Source organism: Aquarana catesbeiana, linkage group LG03 (genome assembly GCF_042186555.1).
Source record: "Aquarana catesbeiana isolate 2022-GZ linkage group LG03, ASM4218655v1, whole genome shotgun sequence".
Classification (NCBI taxonomy): Eukaryota; Metazoa; Chordata; class Amphibia; order Anura; family Ranidae; genus Aquarana; species Aquarana catesbeiana.
Genome location: NC_133326.1, coordinates 635525793 through 635546665, shown reverse-complemented (window position 1 = coordinate 635546665; position 20873 = coordinate 635525793). Strand labels below are relative to the sequence as shown.

The 20873-nt window shown below is 42.6% G+C and overlaps 1 protein-coding gene across 2 annotated transcripts; it reads left to right on the top strand.

Annotated features, from left to right (window-relative positions):
- Positions 1-249: 249 nt before the first annotated feature.
- On the top strand, positions 250-20130 carry CHCHD5 (coiled-coil-helix-coiled-coil-helix domain containing 5). 2 transcript variants are annotated; one of them, XR_012243031.1, is made up of 5 exons: positions 250-404; positions 7685-7825; positions 12623-12783; positions 17741-18703; positions 18848-20130. XR_012243031.1 is itself a non-coding variant. In XM_073622516.1 (4 exons), coding segments are annotated over exons 1-3 (294 nt in total). In that variant the 5' UTR covers positions 250-402; the 3' UTR covers positions 12774-12783; positions 17741-20130. The 2 variants fall into 2 exon arrangements, 1 of the variants encoding a protein (XP_073478617.1); XM_073622516.1 differs by having other exon boundaries at positions 17741-20130.
- Positions 20131-20873: the final 743 nt, after the last annotated feature.

The window sequence follows — 20873 nt, the reverse complement described above, 5'->3', positions numbered from 1 at the left end:
TGAGTCTAAATCGAACAGAAGGGAAGTTTTGATTGAATCGTACATCGATCTCATAAAAATTTAAAGCGTGTCTTTCCACCATAAATGTAAAGATGATGAAACAATGTATTAAATTATATGTGATATTGTATAATATATTATACTATACTGTACATATATATATCCATAGTATATAAATGTCACATGATCTCCCTTGGTCTATGCTCACTATGAAGATGCATGCTGGGTAATCCCTGATCACTTTGTTTCAGCCACACATGGGTTAATCAGACACGCCGCCCTCACTGATCGAATTCTCCGCCTCTTTGTTTTCGTTCTGCCAATCACAGGGCGCACATCCCCCATACAGGAAGTGAAGTGTGACCATGTGAAGCCTTCAAGGGTGAGCTGGTGTCAGTGATCATGTAAGTAGAGAGTGGATGATGGATCTGGGTGTAGAGTGTTGTATGTGAAGTGGCTGTGATCCTCCAATGTATAATCTCCTCTATTCTGCTACAATGTTTCCTGATCACTTCCTGGATTTGGCATTACATTCTCTGAATGGCACCTGATGTGCCTTCACATGAAAAGGAACCCAGATTACAAGCAAAATCCAATCTAACCGCTTGTCATCCGGGCTTTTCCTGGCACCTTTTTCTTTACAAGTTTAATTACTTCAATACTGGGCACCTACACCCCTTTCCTGCCCAGGCCATTTTTTCAGATTTCAGCGCTCTCACACGTTGTGTGAAGAAAATGATAAAAAATATCACATGGTTACAGTGTTTCATGACCGCGCAATTGTCATTCAAATAGAGCTTTGTCATTATCTTCCACAATACAAAAAAATTGGGCTAACTTTACTGTCGTCTTATTTTTTAATTCAAAAAGTGTTTTTTTTCTTCCAAAAAAAGTGCGCTTGTAAGACCGCTGCGCAAAAACGGTGTGACAAAGTATTGCAACGACCGCCATTTAATTCTCTAGGGTGTTAGAAAAAAAAATGTATAATGTTTGGGGGCTCTAAGTAATTTTCTAGCAAAAAAACTGTTTTTAACTTGTAAACAACACATCTCAGAAAGAGGCTTGTTTCTTAAGTGGTTAATAGAAACAAGGATGTCTGGTCCTCTTTATGAAGAGATATGAGGTCAAAAAGACCCCAAATCTCTTCTTTAACTTTAGACCCCTTTCACACTGGGGCGGTTTGCAGGCGGTATTGCGCTAAAAATACCGCCTGCAAACCGCCCCTAAACAGCCTCCGCTGTTTGTTCAGTGTGAAAGCCCGAGGGCTTTTACACTGAAGCAGTGCGCTGGCAGGACAGTGAAAAAAAGTCCTGCAAACCGCTTCTTTGGAGCGGTGTAATTACCGCTCCTAAACCGCTCCTGCCCATTGAAATCAATGGGACAGCGCGGCTATACCGCGGCTATAGCCGCGCTGTACGAGTGATTTTAACCCTTTTTCGGCCGCCAGCGGATTGTTAAAACCACACCGCTAGCGGCCGAATACAGCTGCAAGAACGACGGTACAGCAGCGCTAAAAATAGCGCTGTTGTACCACCGACGCCCCCACCGCCCCAGTGTGAAAGGGGCCTTAAAGAGGAAGTCAACTCCCCTGGTTTGTTTGTGCCTATAATAAGGCTTACCCATAGGTGCTCTATATATCTCTTAACCGGTTCAATACAGGGCATTTTCACCCCCTTCCTTCCCAGGCCAATTTTTAGTTTTCAGCGCTGTCGCACTTTAAACGACAATTGCGCGGTCGTGCGACGTTGTACCCAAAAAAAATTGACGTCCTTTTTTCCCCACAAATAGAGCTTTCTTTTGGTGGTATTTGATCACCTCTGCGGTTTCTATTTTTTGTGCTATAAACAAAAGAAGAGCGACAATTTTGAAAAAAAACACAATATTTTTTACTTTTTGCTATAATAAATATCCCAATTTTTTCCTCAGTTTCGGCCGATACGTATTCTTCTACATATTTTTGGTAAAAAAAAATCGCAATAAGTGTATATTGATTGGTTTGCGCAAAAATACAAAATACGGGATAGATTTATGGCATTTTTAAAAAAAAAAATATTTATTTATTGTTTTTACTAGTAATAGCGGCAATCGCGATTTTTTTTTTTTTTTTTTTTTTCGTGACTGTGACATTATGGCGGACACATCGGACACATTTTTGGCACCATTCACATTTATACAGCGATCAATACTATAAAATTGCATTGATTACTGTGTGAATGTGACAGGCAGTGAAGGGGTTAACCACTAGGGGGACACAAGGGGTTAAATATGTTTCCTAGGGGAGTGATTATAACTGTAGGGGGAGGGGACGTACAAGGGGAGGAGACCGATCGGTGTTCCTCTGTACTGGGAACACAGATCGCTCTCCTCTCAACTGACAGGACGTGGATCTGTGTGTTTACACACACAGATCCACGGTCCGGCCCGGTTAACAGGCAATCGCGAGTGCCCGGCGGACATTGCGGCCGCCGGGCACACGCACCGGGTCCCGAGCAACGTGGCTGGCACGCGCCCCCTAGGTGGTCGGGAAGCCCAGGCCATCATATGACGTCCACCCAGGATGGGAGATCCCATCTGTGGACGTCATTTGACAATGGCCGGGTTTGGAAGTGGTTAAACTTGCACCGTTTAGGAGATATTTACCGTATACCCTACGCTCTGAAGGAATGACCGCCCATGCCGTTTCTTCAGAGCCGTGTGCTGTAACCGGCGGCTCCCGCACGGGAGTGACGTCATTGCGGCTGCGGTCACTCACAGGAACACGGAAGAAACAACGGGGAAGATGTCAGCCGTCTCTGCAGTGTGCGGGCGTCGCTTGCAGGGGCTTCGTTCGAAGGTAAGTATTTCATAATGAGCTAGTATGTGATGCATACTAGCTCATTATGCCTTGGTCTTACTTTTGCTTTAAAAAAAAAATGTAAAAAAAAAAAATCATAAAAAGCCTGGAAATGACGCCATGACATCGCTCCGGTCCTCCAAGGCCATAGAGTCGTTCAAAGAGTGTTAACTCTTTGATCGCCTATGGGAGCACAAAGCCGCACCATCGGATCATTTCTCAGGCAAACCGGTGGTAACGGTAAGCCCAAGAAGCACCGGCGGGAGGGTAGTTGCCCCCTCCCTGCACTTTGAAAACCAGCCCAGCGGCTCATGAACCGCTCGGACCAGTTTCATGAGAAAACCGACAGTCTGCTGAAAAAAACAGTCCTGGGGTTATGGCTGTTACAGCCATAAACCTGGTGAACCACTTGCAAACCACCATGTGTGTATATAAGTATTGCGGTTCCTGTAAGGCACATTAAAGCGTATTATACCACTGGAAGTTTTTTTTCCCCTGCAAGGTAAAGTCATAATGTGCTAGTTTCACATACTAGCACATTATGTGAAACTTACCTTGAAACGAAGCTGTTCCAGCACCGCAACATCAGCGCTGCAGCCGCTTCAATCTTCACCCGTCTTGCTTCTGGGTTGGCAGGCTCCAGCGCTTTGAGTGGCCGGAGCCGTGAGGCCGGGAGCCGCCATTCATGTCACAGGGCTCTGAAGGAATGGTATGGTCGCCGTTCCTCCGGAGTGCATATGCCAGTAATTTCCTTTGCTGCATGTAATGTAAATATCTCCCAAACGGTACATGTTAAGGAGATATTTACATTACTTATCGGTAAGCATTATTATAGGCTCACCTATAGGTAAAAGGCAGTCATGGAAGTTAACATTCTCTTTAAAGTGGGGTTCCACCCCAAAAAAAAAATACATGAAAAATCCTAAAAAAAACCCAAAAAAACATTTGGATATTTTTTTTTTAACTTGCCTCTAAATGCCTGTTGCTAGGGGGTCCCTCGTAGTCTGCCTCTTCGGCCTGGACTGGTGACATCACTTCCCCCTCGGCACAGGAAGGGCTCAGCTCTGCTCCCTCCCTCCTGTCAATCATCTGGGACCAATTACAGGTCCCAGGTGACTGAGCGGCCAATCACGGCACGCTGCGCCGCTCGCGCATGTGCAGTGGGTGCCAGGCTGTGAAGCCACAGCCCGGCGCCCACAGTTGCAATGCCGGCGCCGCTGAACGGAGGGGGAGATGAGCAGGGCTTCGATCCCCCGCATCGCTGGACCCTGGGACAGGTAAGTGTCCAATTAAAAGTCAGCAGCTGCAGTATTTGTAGCTGCTGACTTTTACATTTTTTTTTTTTTTTTGACTGGACCTCCTCTTTAACCACTTGCTTACTGGGCACTTAAACCCCCCTCCTATCCAGACCAATTTTCAGCTTTCAGCGCTAACGCACTTTGAATGACAATTGCGCGGTCATACAACACTGTACACAAATGAAATTTTTATAATTTTTTTCCCACAAATAGAGCTTTCTTTTGGTGGTATTTAATCATAGCTGGGATTTTTATTTTTTGCTAAACAAACAAAAAAAAAATGGAAATTTTTCAAAAAAAAAAATGTTTCATAGTTTGTTATAAAATTTTGCAAACAGGTAATTTTTCTCCTTCATTGATATGCGCTGATGAGGGGGCACTGATGGGCACAGTTAAGGCGGCACTGATGGTCACAGTTAAGGCGGCACTGATGGGTGGCACTGATAGGTACTACTGATAGGTGGCCACTGATGGGCGGCACTGATGGGCACTGGTAGGTGACACTGATGGGCACTGCTAGGTGGCACTGATGTGCAGCACTGTTGACGCACTGGTTGTGGGCACTGATGGGTGGCACTTTGGGCACTGATGGGTGGCACTGTGGGCACTGATGGGTTGCACTGGTGGGCACTGGTAGGCAGCACTGCTGCCTATTGCTAGGTGGCACTGGCAGGGGGCACAGGTGGGCACTGAGGATCTTTAGTAGCTTGCCGTGATCGGGACTGATGTCCCTCTCACAGCCGCCGGTGAACGGCTTTGTTTTCCTCCTCACGCTGTCAGCGCGAGGAGAAAAAATAGACGATTACCGGCTCTGTTGACAGCTGATCACGTGGTAAGGAGTCGGGATCGACCCCTTACTCCGATCTGTGATCAGGCGAGTCTCATAGACTCACAGAGCGCGCCGCGCGCTCCCTGCAGGGGGCGCGCAGGCCGCTTGTGCCGTCAAAGCAGGTCCGCGCTGTCATTCAGCTATAGCGCGGATCTCAGGTGGTTAAGCAATTAGAATATATATATATATATATATATATATATATATATATATTACACACATACACAGTGGGGAAAGAAAGTATTCAGACCCCCTTAAATTTTTCACTCTTTGTTATATTGCATATTGTACATTTCCCTCATTAATGTACACACAGCACCCCATATTGACAGAAAAACACAGAATTGTTGACATTTTTGCAGATTTATTAAAAAAGAAAAACTGAAATATCACATGGTCCTAAGTATTCAGACCCTTTGCTCAGTATTTAGTAGAAGCACCCTTTTGATCTAATACAGCCATGAGTCTTTTTGGGAAAGATGCAACAAGTTTTTCACACCTGGATTTGGGCATCCTCTGCCATTCCTCGTTGCAGATCCTCTCCAGTTCTGTCAGGTTGGATGGTAAACATTGGTGGACAGCCATTTTTAGGTCTCTCCAGAGATGCTCAATTGGGTTTAAGTCAGGGCTCTGGCTGGGCCATTCAAGAACAGTCACGGAGTTGTTGTGAAGCCACTCCTTCGTTATTTTAGCTGTGTGCTTAGTCATTGTCTTGTTGGAAGGTAAACCTTCCGCCCAGTCTGAGGTCCTGAGCACTCTGGAGAAGGTTTTCATCCAAGATATCCCTGTACTTGGCCGCATTCATCTTACCCTGGATTGCAACCAGTTGTCCTGTCCCTGCAGCTGAAAAATACCCTCACAGCATGATGCTACCACCACCATGCTTCACTGTTGGGACTGTATTGGACAGGTGATGAGCAGTGCCTGGTTTTCTCCACACATACCGCTTAGAATTAAGGCCAAAAAATTCTATCTTGGTCTCATCAGACCAGAGAATCTTATTTCTCACCATCTTGGAGTCCTTCAGGTGTTTTTTTTAGCAAACTCCATGCGGGCTTTCATGTGTCTTGCACTGAGGCGAGGCTTCCGTCGGGCCACTCTGCCATAAAGCCCCGACTGGTGGAGGGCTGCAGTGATGGTTGACTTTCTACAACTTTCTCCCATCTCCCGACTGCATCTCTGGAGCTTAGCCACAGTGATCTTTGGGTTCTTCTTTACCTCTCTCACCAAGGCTCTTCTCCCAGATAGCTCAGTTTGGCCGGACAGCCAGCTCTATGAAGGGTTCTGGTCATCCCAAACATCTTCCATTTAAGGATTATGGAGGCCACTGTGCTCTTAGGAACCTTAAGTGCAGTAGAAATTTTTTTTGGAACCTTGGCCAGATCTGTGCCTTGCCACAATTCTGTCTCTGAACTTTTCAGGCAGTTCCTTTGACCTCATGATTCTCATTTGCTCTGACATGCACTGTGAGCTGTAAGGTCTTATATAGACAGGTGTGTGACTTTCCTAATCAAGTCCAATCAGTATAATCAAACACAGCTGGACTCAAATGAAGATGTAGAACCATCTCAAGGATGATCAGAAGAAACGGACAGCACCTGAGTTAAATATGAGTGTCACAGCAAAGGGTCTGAATACTTAGGACCATGTGATATTTCAGTTTCTCTTTTTTAATAAATCTGAAAAATATCAACAATCCTGTGTTTTTCTGTCAATATGGTGTGCTGTGTGTACATTAATGAGGAAAAAAAAATGAACTTAAATGATGTTAGCAAATGGCTGCAATATAACAAAGAGTGAAAAATTTAAGGGGGTCTGAATACTTTCCGTCCCCACTATCTATATATATATACATATACATATACATACATACACACATATATATATATATATATATATATATATATATATATATATATATATATATATATATTTCTGTTCTGTTTTTTTCTCTATTCTTTTCTATTCAATTCATTTTTTATTTTATTCTTATATTTTCTATACTTGTCTGTTCTATTTTACTCTATTCTTTTATTTTCTATTCCATTCATTTATTTTCTGTTCTAAGTTTTTGAATTTGATTCGAATCGAATTTTGGACAAAATTTTGTTTCGTTAATTCAGATTATTTTTAAATTCGTTACTATTGTAATTCGGAAATTTGTGTCGAATATAAACTGTTGTAGGACTCAATGAAAATTGTGCAGTATATTGTAAGCATAGCTCTGTTAGGCTCGATTCACACCTATGCATGTTGCTTTTGAGCGTTTTTGGAGGTTTTTTTTTCATGCTTGCCACGTTTTTGAGCAGCGTTTTTGCGGCATTTTTGCTGCGATTTGCGTTTTGCGGTTTTTTTTTTTTTTTTTTTTTTACAGTTTTTTTTTACAGTCTAAAAAAAAATTAAAAAAAAAAAAAAATACGGCAAAAACGCATCAAAAACGCTGCAAAAACGGTGCACTTGCGTTTTTGATGCTTGTCCATTGAAATCCATTACATGCAAAACGCTGCTTTTTGCATGAAAAAAAGTCCCCGACCCTTTCCAAAAATGCAGAGAAACAAAAAGGCATTGATGTGAACATGTTCCATAGGAACCCATGTTAAAAAATTCCCGTGCATTTCTGCAAAATGCAAAATGCATCAAAAAACGCGCTAGTGTGAATGGAGCCTTAAAAGATATGTTAACTTCTGGCAATAACTAGGCCTTCTCCATTCTCTTCACTCAAAGGCAGGCCGCATTGGAGGTAACAGCCAAGTACTGCCGTAATGAACTGGATGAATATGGACAGTGTGTGACAAACAAGCCGGGGACGTGGCATCACGATTGTCATGAGTTAAAGGTCAAGGTGGCCCAGTGTACTTCATCACAGTGAGTAACTAACATTTTACCTGTAAGTATGGGTATATATATTTTTATTCAGCGGTTCAGGTGCAAATTTTACACTGAAATCTCACCTGAATGGGACTGAAAAATGCACAGGACCGTTTTTTAAAATTTTTTTTAATTTGCACTGCAACCAGCCTGCATGTATGTGCACCGGCTCCATTGAAACCCAGTCTGGTTCACATGTTATGCAAATCAGCTGCGAAATCCCGTGCGGTTCAAAACACATTTGATTCGCATATGTGTGAATCGAGCCTAAGGGTTTTTTCACACCATGTCTGTTAAGCTGCATTTTTCTGCATAATGCCACCTACTGTATGTATGATGTGAAAAGGGCTACAACCGTGTCATTCATTCAGAGATCTCTGAATGAATGAACTATCCTAGTCCTATCTGGTACAAACAGAGTGCGATAATTAGAGATGCACCGAAATTTCAGCCGCTGAAACATTTCGCCCGAAAATAGTGTTACCAGCAGAATGCCAATGAGAGAAAAAGGTGCTGATGATGGCATCAAAAATGCACACGAATTAGCAACGTTTTTGCTGCAAATTCACAGCGTTTTTGCCGCGATTTTGCGCTGATTTAACCATGATTTTACTCTGCTTATGGAGTGTTTTTCATAGGTCATGTGACTCAAAAACCGCATCAAAAAGGTAACATGGGTGCATTAAATATGCGTTCTTGCTATGTTTTCAGTGCATTTCAACTGGGAGGTGTGTGGTGTGTGTGGTTTTTTTTTTTTTTTTCCCCAAAAATGCAGCAAGCAGGATTTTTAACATCACAATGAAAGCGCATTAGACCAGTGTGCAGACATACATAGAATTTAAAATTTTAATTTTAATTTTTCTTGCGTGCCAATAATGGACCATAAATGTAATATTCATTTAACCACTTCCAGCCCAAGGCGATTCTGGCACTTTGCTCCTACATGTAAAAATCATCATTTTTTTTTCTTTCTGGAAAATTACTCAGAACCCCCAAACATTATATATGTTTTTTTAGCAGAGACCCTAAGGAATAAAATGGCGGTCGTTGCAACTTTTTATGTCACACAGTATTTGTGCAGCGATTTTTCAAATACATTTTTTTTGTGAAAAAAAAGTTTCATGAATTTAAAAAGATAAAACAGTAAAGTTAGCCCAATTTTTTTGTATAATGTGAAAGATGATATGCCAAGTAAATAGATGCCTAACATGTCACGCTTTAAAATTGTGCACACTCGTGGAATGGCGGCAAACTTTGGTACTTAAAAATCTCCATAGGCGATGCTTTAAATTTTTTTTACAGGTTACCTGTTTAGAGGTACAGAGGAGGTCTTGTGCTAGAATTCTTCCTCTAACACACGTGACGATAACTCATGTGTGATTTGAACACCGCTTATATATGTGGGCATGACTTTTGTATGCGTTCGCTTCTGTGCGTGGGCACGCAGGGATGGGGGTGCTTTTAAATTTTATTTATTTATATATTTTTTAAAATTTTATTTTTACACTTTTTCTCTTTTTTAAATGTTTTTTTTTTTTTTTTTATAGCTTTTATTCCTATTACGAGGAATGAACATCCCTTGTAATAGGAATAGTTGGATCTCTCCTTCATGCTGGAAAGGCCAAGATCAAAAAAAAAAAAAAAAACTGTCTCGGCCTTTCCAGCCTCATCCTAGGCATTGTTTACATCCGCCGGATGTGATGTCATAACGTCGCGCTGGGCCTCCGAGGGTCAGAGATGGGGACCATCTGGTCTCCAGAAATCTCTATGCTCAACTTCCGGCAGCGACCCATTCATTCTACAGCTCGCGGATCGCACGGGCGAGACCGGAGAAGCACTGGAGGGCAGCGAGGGGGGGGGACCTCCCCTCCTGTCACCTGTAAGAACGATCAAGCGGTTGAACTGCTGCTATGATTGTTCTTATGGTGCACAGAATCGGTGGCCGAAAAAGATGATGCCTGTAGCTGCACCCATCATTCAGGTATCCCCACTCAAAGTCCAGGACTTCATATGACGTACCTTGGGCGGGAAGTGTTTAATTTGATGATATTAATTAAAAAAGTTGAATATAATACAATTATATATAAATCATTTTTTAAAACTGTCATTTTTGGTTTTCAGCCAGGTGCATCCTGCATTTTCGGTTTTGGTACCAAAATTTCCATCCGGTGCACCTCTATAGATAATTACTGCACTCCTAGTCTATTGACAATTCCATCAGCTCTCCAACTGAAAGCATGTACCTCTGTGCAAACAAGGAGCTGGAGGAACAGTCTGCAGGGGCCTGGCATTGCAACCAACATCCACAGACCCGTGGGTGCAATGCACATTTTATTTACCTGTAAATATACATTGTATTGTATGGGCATTATTTTTTTTTCTAAAAGGTGGACTTTAAATCTTTCCCAGCAGTACCCTCTACATACTCTGATCTCTAGGTGGCAGTATTGCTACATCATTATTCAAAACCAATACCGCATGATTGATTTAAAATCCACATAAGATTAAGATTTAAATAACACAAATCTATTTAAATGCTCTTCTTATTACAAATACAATAAGGAATGAATCTGATTTTATTTTTACAGACTTGTCAATTATTATAATAATGCGTAAAATATATAGCACTTGTGTGGTTAAATATTAAATGCAAAGCTAACAGCGTTAAAAGTATGGTTATCGCATACCGCCAGCTGGAGAAGGTCTCAGGTAAAGTATACTCAAACCCAGTCACTAAAATCTTGGATAAGCTTCAGCTTGTTTTTGTAATTTTCAATCTTCTGATGTATACAGCTTTTAACCACTTGCCGACCAGCCTATAGTAAAAATACATAATTTGGCGTTAAATAGCAGGGTTATAGTAGCAGCTGGCTGCCATAACCCTGGTATTTATTTATTTATGTATTTATTTACACTAATGGTGATTCTCTTTTAGATATAAGCGGTCCGCAGGCGGATTTACTGTGGGATCACTGCCCGGTCGTTCCCAGGCTTACCTGACCTGGTGGTAGCTGGGTATGGTGAAGAGTGAAGCCAAGATGGCCACCACTCGTCTCTATGATGTCACTTCTGGTTACCGGGCCATAGTTAAAAAAAAAAAAAAAAAAAAAAAAAGTTCAAAGGTCTTTTTGACCCCAGATCTCTCAATAAAGAGGGCCTGTCATCCATATTTCTATTACAGGGGATGTTTACATTCCTTGTAATAGGAATAAGGATGATAAAACAAATAAAGGGATAGTTTTAAAAAAAAAAAAGTAAAAATAAATAATTAAAAAAAAAGTAAAGTGCTCCATCCCTCCGTGCTCGCGTACAGAAGTGAACACATGTAAGTCACGCAAGCATATGTAAATGGTGTGAGGAGTGAGAGCAATAATTCTAGCACAAGACCTCCTCTGTAACTCTAAACAATTAACCTGTAAACATTTTTAAAGTGGTGCTATGGAGATTTTTAAGTACCGTAGTTTGTCACCATTCTCTGAGTGTGCGCAATTTTAAAGCATGACATGTTAGGTATCTATTTACTTGGCGTAACATTATCTTTTATTTTTACAAAAATATTGGGTTATCTATGGTGTTTTTTTGAATAAAAATTCATCAAAGTGTATTTTTTCCCAAAAATTTGCTTTTCAAAGACCGCTACCCAAATACTCTATGACATAAAATATTAAAACGATTGCCATTTTATTCTCTAGGGTCTCTGCTAAAAAAAAAAAACGACTTAATGTTTGGGGGTTCTAAGTATATTTCTAGCAAAATAAATACTGTTTTAACCACTTTCCGACCAGCCGCCATCTTTAAGAACCATAGCAGGCGCGCACATGCCCGCTGCACGGCAGGGGACCCGATGCGCATGGCTGGCGGCTGGGATGTCCGCCGGCCACCTGTGATCGCGGGCACGAGAGCCAGAATGGGGATCTGTGTATGTAAACACACAAATCTCCATTCTGACAGGGGAGGAGAGACAGATCTGCTGTTCCTAGTAATTAGGAACAGCTATCTGTCTCCTACAGTCAGTCCTATCCTCCCACAGTTGGAAACAAACATGAGGGAACACAGTTAACTCCCAAAAAAGTGTCCGATCTGTCCGTAATGTTGCAGTCCCACTAAATATCGCAGATCACTGCCATTACTAGTAAAAATAAGAAAAATGTCATAAATCTATCCCCTATTTTGTAGGCGCTATAACTGCGCAAACAATCAATGTACACTTTATTGCGATTTTTTTTTTTTTTTTTTTTTTTTTTTTACCAAAAATATGTAGAAGAATACATATTGGCCTAAACTGATGATGGAATTTTGTTTTTTAGAAACATTTTTTGGGATATTTATTATAGCAAAAAGATAAAAAATATATATTTTTTTTTTTTTCAAAATTGTCACTCTTTTTTTTGTTTATAGCGCAAAAAATAAAAAATGCAGAGGTGATCAAATACCACCAAAAGATAACTCCTATTTTTGGGAGAAAAAGGACGTCAATTCTGTTTGGGTACAGCGTCGCACGACCACTCAATTGTCAATTAAAGCGACGCAGTGCTGTATCGCAAAAAATGGCTTGGTCTTTAAGGGGGAAAATCCGGGGCTGAAGTGGTTAAACTATTAAACAAAAAGTTCCAGAAAAAGGCTTGGTCAGCAAGTGGTTTTAATAAACATGTCCTGCAATGTCATAAAAAAAAAAAAACAAAAAAAAAAAAACCTAAACCCTTCATTTTTTTTTATTTTATTTTTGTTTTCATTAGTATGATTTGGCACATATTAAACATGTTACAGATCTCAATTTAATTTCTTGTCCTCTAGTCCCATCATACAGAAAATCCGTTCTCAATGTGTAGAACCCTTTACAGCCTTTGAACAGTGTCTAAAACTAAACCCAACAGTGGTGGAAAAGTGCTCTCAACATGTCGCTGACTTCTTGAAATGTGCCGAGAGAGTCAAGGTGACAGAATAGCATGGAAGAGGTAAGAAGCAAAAACATAGATGAAAACCAATTTGCGTGTTGGATGTCATTCAATTGATGCCTTAAAGCAGGGGTCTCAAACTTAAATGACCTGAGGGCCACAAGACAAATTTTCACATAAAATGGGGGTCGCATGCAAACTGTACTTTCCCCCAGCACTGGTGTCGGCGGACGCACTATTAACCCCCAGCACTGGTGTCGGCGGACGCACTATTAACCCCTAGCACTGGTGTCGGCGGACGCAATATTAACCCCCAGCACTGGTGTCAGCGGACGCACTATTAACCCCCAGCACTGGTGTCGGCGGACGCACTATTAACCCCCAGCACTGGTGTCGGCGGACGTACTATTAACCCCCAGCACTGGTGTCGGCGGACGCACTATTAACCCCCAGCACTGGTGTCGGCGGACGCACTATTAACCCCCAGCACTGGTGTCGGCTGACGCACTATTAACCCCCAGCACTGGTGTCGACGGACGCAATATTAACCCCCAGCATTATCCTCCACAAGTACCCCCCCACACTCCACTTCACAAATATCCCCCCCACACACTCCACAAGTACCCCCTCTTCACAAGTTTCAACCCCAGTCACGCAACTAAGGACTTTTCTCAGCCTCTGTGTGATGGCTGACTTACCTCTCCTCCTGGCAGTCAGCTGGTGGCCTGATCTTCTGCCTCCTGTGTCCGCTCCTCCTGTCAGGTCCTGGCTTCATCACAGGCCTAGAAGCAGGGCACCCTGAGAACACCACAATCTTCCTCCCTGAGGTGGCAGCAGGACCCTCGATCCGGGGCCAGTGTCCTGTGGAGAAGTGCGCTATCGAATAGTGCGCGGGACGAACTGCGCATGCGCCGTACGTTTGCACAACAGCCTGTGCACAATAGCCGACTGAAGACAATTTTTAGTCAGATTGTGCCTCGCGCTGCCGAGGAGTGTTCATGTAGGCGAGGGGCGGAATTTAACATGAAGGGCGTGGATGTTTTCAATGATGACTAGTGCTGCAAAGATGGGGGCAACATTTTTAACGATGCCCAAACAAATCTGCTAAACAAATCTTTATGTGCTATTCTTTCTGGAGGGTCTATTTAGCTAGCTAAATATTTAAAATTCTGCCCCCATCTTTGCAGCAGTGGCCATCCTTGAAAACATCCACCCCCTTCATGTTAGATCAGCACTGGCCTTCAGTGAAAACATCCACCCCCTTCATGTTAGATCAGCACTGGCCTTCAGTGAAAACATCCACCCCCTTCATGTTAGATCAGCACTGGCCTTCAATGAAAACATCCGCCCCCTTCATGTTAAATTCCGCCCCTCACCTACATGAACGTGCCTTGGCACAATCTGACTGAAAACTGTGTTCAGTCAGCTATTGTGCACAGGCGCCGTCTCGCCGACACAACAGCTGATCGTAAAATCAGCTGTTGTATTACGTACGGCAAATACGCAGTTCGTCCAGGTGTTCTGTCGAGAAATGCCCCCCATCGAATAATGCCCGGGCTGAAGGGCGCATGCGCAACACATGCGCTGTGCGTAATATCACAACAGCTGCTTTTACCATCAGCTGTTGTGACGGTGAGACAGTATAGGCACACAATAGCCCCACGCTCCCCTGGCGAGTTCATGTCCATGATGGGCAGATTTCTACACGTTGTGGGTGGATTTATTGGCACTTGGAGGCAGAATTACATGTCCAGTGCTGCAAAACAAAAACTTTGTACTGGGCGGATTTCCACATTTCTTGTGGGTGGATATATGGGCATTTTGGGGTGGAATTAGATGGCCAGTGCTGCAAAAACTTTCTGATGGGTGTACTTTTACAGTTTTTTGTGGGCGGATTTATGGGTACTTTGGGTGGAATATCACAAAGTTTTATTTTTTTGCAGCACTGGCCATCTAATTCCGCCCCAAAGTGCCCACAAGAAATGTAGAAATCCGCCCAGTACAAAGTTTTTTATTTCTTTTGCAGCACTGGAAAATGTAATCCTGCCCCCAAGTGCCTGTAAATCCACCCACATCGTCTAGAAATCCACCCATCATGGACATAAACTCTCCACGGGAGCGCGGGGCACAATCTGACAGAAAAAAAAAAATTCTGTCAGCTATTGTGCGCCTGCGCCGTCTCACCGTCACAACATCTGATGGTAAAATCAAAATCAGCTGTTGTGATGTTACGTACGGCGCATGCGCACTTCAGCCCGGGCACTATTCGATGGGAGCATTTCTCGACAGAACAGGTGGGCAGGGCAATGGGCAGATCCTCCCTCCTCTCTGCTCTCCTGTGTTGTGGGCTGGGCTGCAGCAGCATGCGGGGGAGAGGAAACGGAGAGCGAAAACTCCACTGCCACCCGCCTAGGATCAGCCCTGCATGCGGGCCGCTTGCAACCGGTCCGCGGGCTGGTACTTTAAGACCCCTGCCTTAAAGGCATTGTACACTTTCAAATATTTTTCTTGTTTGAACTAGATATTAGTGTAGTGATATTCCCTGTGTCGTTTGTTTGCCTTACCTTTGTAGGGCACTTTCACACTGAGCAGCGCTGGGTGTTGGTGGTAAAGTGCCGATATTCTTAGCGGAGCTTTACCGACGTTTTTTTGCGCCGCTTTTTGACCGCTAGCGGGCGTTTTAACCCCCACTAACAACCAAAAAAGGGTTAAAAGCGCCCACAAAGCACCGCTGCAGCGGCGCTGCCCATTGATTTCAATGGGCAGGGGTGCTGTAGGAGCAGTATATACACCGCTTCCACAGCGCCTCAAAGATGCTGCTTGCAGGACTTTTTTGAGCACCCTGCCAGTACACCGTTCCAGTGTGAAAGCCCTCGGGCTCTCGCATTATAGTGAAAGGAGAGGCGCTTTGCTGGCACTATTTTTAGCACTATAGCGCCTGTAAAGCGCCTCAGTGTGAAAGGGGTCAAAATAATGGGCTCACATGTTGTGGCTGTAGTTTGTAGTGTCATGGTTGATCGATTCCCCTATGTCCATGTATTCATTCACCTAGCTTGTCCCTATTCCTTAAAGGGTAACTCCACTTTAGTGGGGAAAAAAGTACCAAATAAAGAAAAAATAATATACCGTATACAATTGCGACACAAATCATATTGTAATTGAATGTTATTAAAAATGGCCTTTCCTTTTCAATGTGCAGTGGCTGTAATATTCTGAGAAAGCAATGCAATTTGGCTACCTGGAGGTGTTCTGTACACAGAGAGCCCCCCCAGAAACTTAATTTCCTGCTTGTGTGATTGGCTCACTGTTTTTCCCAGAAGTCTACATTAAAATAAAAGTCAGATTTCAGGCATCCCCTGCAACACAAATGTCATTTTTGGTGAGATACTCCCAATAGGAAATCACGTCTAAAGGATAGGCCCTGCAACTTTCCTCATTAGTGCCCTGCAGGTGCTGCAGCTGATTGATAAATATGAAACCACTCCCATTAGATTCACTTTCCCACATGGGTACAGACAAACGCACAGGGATTTCTTCAAAATAAGAAAAGTTAGGCATCTGCAACACAGTTTGTTAAAATCCTTGCAATGTACATAGATCATTCAGAGGGGAATGTTTTTTTTTATTTTTCTCAACAAAAGTGGTGTTATTCTACTTGCAACTTCTGGTCCATAAGGAGTAAACAGACCCAACACTTAAAGTGGTTAAGTATCAAAACAGTTTACTCCATTTTTATTGGTGTGGGACAGGGATTGATTCCATATCTATCTTATCTCTGGCTTCAGTCATTTTCATATATTTTTAATGAGCATTTACTAGAATATAAATGCTCAGACAGATTCTCAGATATGTAACCTAGAAGCCTCTCTTGATGGGCTCAATTGGGGTGCTTCTGTCTGTTCACTAAAATTCAGAATACCATATAACCACTTGCGGACTGCCCCCATGTACAGTGGGCGGGCAGCCCACACAGGCAAAGCAACGTACCCGTACATCACTGCTTGCTTCCAGGCATGCACACCCCCCCCCCCCCCCGACACTCCTTGTGGGAGCCTGTCAGCAGATCCTGGCCAATGGTTCATGGTCATGTGTTCAATCACAGCCCAGAGCTCTGTGTTGACAGTCAACACAGAGCTCTGTTCAGAGAGAACAGGGATAAGAAACAAAAAGAACTGTTAGCAAAGGCAGCACACTTTACACACATTACAGATAGTTCGGCAGACGTTTAACCCCTTGATCGCCCTAGATGTTAACCCCTTCCCAGCTAGTATCATTAGTGCGGTGGCAGTGTATAGTATTAGCACTGATCACTGCATTAATGTCACTGGTGATGTCAGTTCCCCCCAGCGTCAGTCAATGCCAGAATGCCCGCTGCACTATTGCAGTCCCATTATAAGTCGCTGATCACTGCCATTAGTAGTATAAACATTTTCAAACCCAGTATATATACCATAATTTGTAGGCACTATAACTTTCACACCAACCAATATACAGTACACTTATTGGGATTTTTTTTTATGAAAGACGTAGAAGAACACATTTTGGCCAAAATTTATGAAGAAATTTTTTTTTTTTTTTTAAAGAGTTAAGAGAAAGTAAAAAAATATTGTTGTGTTTTTTTTTTTTTTTGTTTGTTTATATCGCAACAAAATAAAAAAAAAAAAACAGTGGTGATCAAATACCAAGAAAGCTCTATTAGTGTGAAAAACTTTTATTAAAATAAATTTTGTTTGGGTACAGCGTTGCATGACTGCACAATTACCACTTAAGGTAGCACAGTGCTAAATGGCAAAAAATTGCCTGCTCATGAAGGGGGTAAATTCTTCCAGAGGTCTCGTGGTTAAAGAGCATTCCACCCGAGTGAAGACTCTTGCTTTTTAAACGTCTCAGATACTTCAGTAGTTCTGGTCCCATCCGCCAAGATCACAAACACTCAGGGAATGTCTGTTTTCTGAAAATCTGGTTTAATTCTGTAGTTTATCATCATAACACCTTCTTTTTTTTATTATTCCCACAGAACTATGACCAGATACCCAGACTGTTCACTGCTGTCTAGAGCACAATCCAGACACTGAACATGAAGAATCATTAGTATTATGGAAGACAGTCATTGCAAAGAATTCTCATAGTGTTCACATTCACTTCAGTGGTGCCTATGTTTTTGGAATTATGGATAAGGAATGGAAAAAAAATGTCCAGATTGTCTTTCAGGATTCAAAAGATAGTGCTCCCTTTTTAACAAAAAAAAAACTATACAACCTAGATAGATTATTTACAGACTGAACAGCTGTTTATTTAAAGAAAAAACTGTAACCAGGCGATGAGCATTCAAATTCTTTTATGATCTTAATAAGCAGTAAATGAGCTTTTAAACAAGACTGACCTCTGCAGCTACAGCTGCTGTGGAGGAATTAATTCTCAGAGATCTTTAAGAGAAGACCTGTAGTCATCCAAGTCTGGCCTTAGCCGACTCTGCACACCACCTGCTCTTTGTTTACATTAACAATTAGAAAACCGGCTGATAATCACTCCAGGGAGGGGGAAGGGGGCAGAATAAGCTGAGCTGTTAAAATTAAAAGTGAATGTGTTTTTGCTCAAAATTAGCTGTGTTAGGCCTCATGCACACGAGACGCTGTTGAACGCGCGTTCAGAGGCAGTTGGACACTTTTTTTTCAACTGCCCCTGAACTCATTCAATGTTATCCTATGTGTCCATGTACACAGTCTCGTTTTTTTGTTTTTTTTGGCGTTTTTAAGCAGTTGTGTTTAACCTCGTTTTTTCCAGAAGCAAAAAAATGGGTTCAGACGCAAAAGTTTTCCACGTTTCAGACGCCAAACGCGGCTAAACGCCGGTACCGTGTTTAGCCGCGTTTGCGTTTATAAGTGTTTTTAAAGGAACCCTATTTTTTGGACCAGAAAACACAGAAATATGATGGTAAACTGCAGCAAATGTGGGGTTCCTAGCACCAAGTGGCCCCGAAGTTGGGTCTCAAAATGTCAATCTCTAATTTTGGGGCCCCGTATCTCGGGGTCACTTGGTGCTAGGAGCCCCACATTTGCAACACAGTGGAAATAGCCCTACAACATATCCAAATTTGGGGTTCCTAGCACCAAGTGGCCCCGAGATATGGGGCCCCAAATTTGGGTTGCAAAAGGTCAAGCATTTTTCTGCAGCAGAGAATGACATTTTACAACCCGACTTTGGGGCCCCGTATCTCACTAGTGCTTAGTGCTTTTTTGGATATGTTGTAGTGCTAGTTCCACTGTGTTTGCATACCAAATTTGGGGTTCCTAGCTGGCCCTGAGATACGAGGCCCCAAAGCTGGGTCACAAAATGTCATTCTCTGCTCTGCAGATGCTTCTAGACGCAAACGCGGCTAAACATGGCATGCAAATGCGGCAAAACGGGCGTTTCTAAATGCCGGTTTCAGCTTTTAAAAACATGTGTTTTGCACCCGCGTCTCGTGTGCATGAAGCCTTAAAGCAGGTGGTGGTGCATGCTTTACCAGATTACGATATAGTGTCATTGGGCCCTGCAGGAGTTCAGTTTATCTGCTTTTATGCCTGGTTCACAGTATTGTGACTCTTCGTGCCGTGTTTGCACAGACATGGCAGCCCATTCATTTTAAATGGACTGCTGTGCCTGCATTTAATGCAGGAAAAGGTTCCTGCGGCATTTTTAAAACGCAGCGGCAGGGAATTCACATGGTGCTTTTGCACCATGCGATTTTATGGTGGTTCTCACACCCGCTGCTGCAGTTTTTAGATGCGTAGAGGTGCCAAGAAGTGCAGCACGTTTTGCCTGCAGGTGGTTGTAGGTGTGGGAACTGGTGTGATTCCCGCCCCTGCAACATTGTGAACCAGGCCTTAGGATTATCTACTCCACAGTGCCTGTGGCTACAGAGGTCATTGAGGGTGTGTGTTAAAGCTTATTTACTGCTGAAGAATATGTAAACTTTTAAATGTCAATAGGCTGGCCACCATTCTACTTTTGCAGATAGGTTCCCAAAGTAACGATTGTACAAAGTGGAAAATCCATCAAGAGAGCTAGACACCAGCATATAGCTTTGTAAGGATGATGACTTTACTTTAGAACCTAAGTTGACATCACCCTTCCCATTATCAGTTCTCATCCTGTGCGTTGAACTAATCTCGCCACATTCCTTACAATCTAATTGTACAATCTCCTTTAGATCTACCAACAACATATAGTGCAAGGGCCTGCCTAATTGGATGCAAGATGATTGGATTAGGTAGGTCCTCATACTACATGATTTTGGTAAATCTAAAGTTGATTGTAACGTGTGTGGTGACCCTTAGGTAATGTTTTTGGTGGGTCATAATGATCCAGATTTTTTATTCTAGTTTTTGTTAACATCGGACTAATAAAGCAATCTAAATAATTTAATGTTTTTGTGTGAAAATGTGTCATTTTCCAATTTTGTGCAAATATTTTGTTATTTTAGAATAAACATCACATATACTGTAGGTGAAACATACGGTAATCAAATTATACGGTTAAACGTATACACACTGCCTTCTAATTAGTTATTAGGATAGATCACAATTTTCTATTTGGCATCTGCAGTGGGTAGGCTAACAGTCCCCAGTATGAGCTCCTTTACCATGGTAGCATTCATCGTATGACAATTAGGAGCATGCAGAGGCGCACACTCCTAGCTGTCAGGCCATGTTGTAACTTAACAGCCGAAAGCCTCGTCTACGTTCGGGAAATAATCAATGTGGTTCTTGGTGATCATGCTGGCTAAAGGTCTATTTACAAAATGTGATTGAGGAGATATAAACCTTTTCATCCACTTCAGCCAAGATGGTAGAGTGCCTTTATTTTAATACTGTTAATGAAATATACAATTGCAGTATTAAAAAAAATTTAAAGTGTTTTTGTTTCTTTCTCGTACATCACGGGACACAGAGCAGCATAGTAATTACTATGTGGGTTATAGGCCACCTTCAGGTGATGGACACTGGCACACCCCAGACAGGAAGTGTACTCCCTATATAACCCCTCCCGTACCGGGAGTACCTCAGTTTTTTTACCAGTGTCTAAGGTGTTGGTCACTGGAGCAATGCTTGCTGGAGAAAGAAAGCTATGCAACCGGGTCCATTCAAAGTGCCATTGAGGCCAAAGTG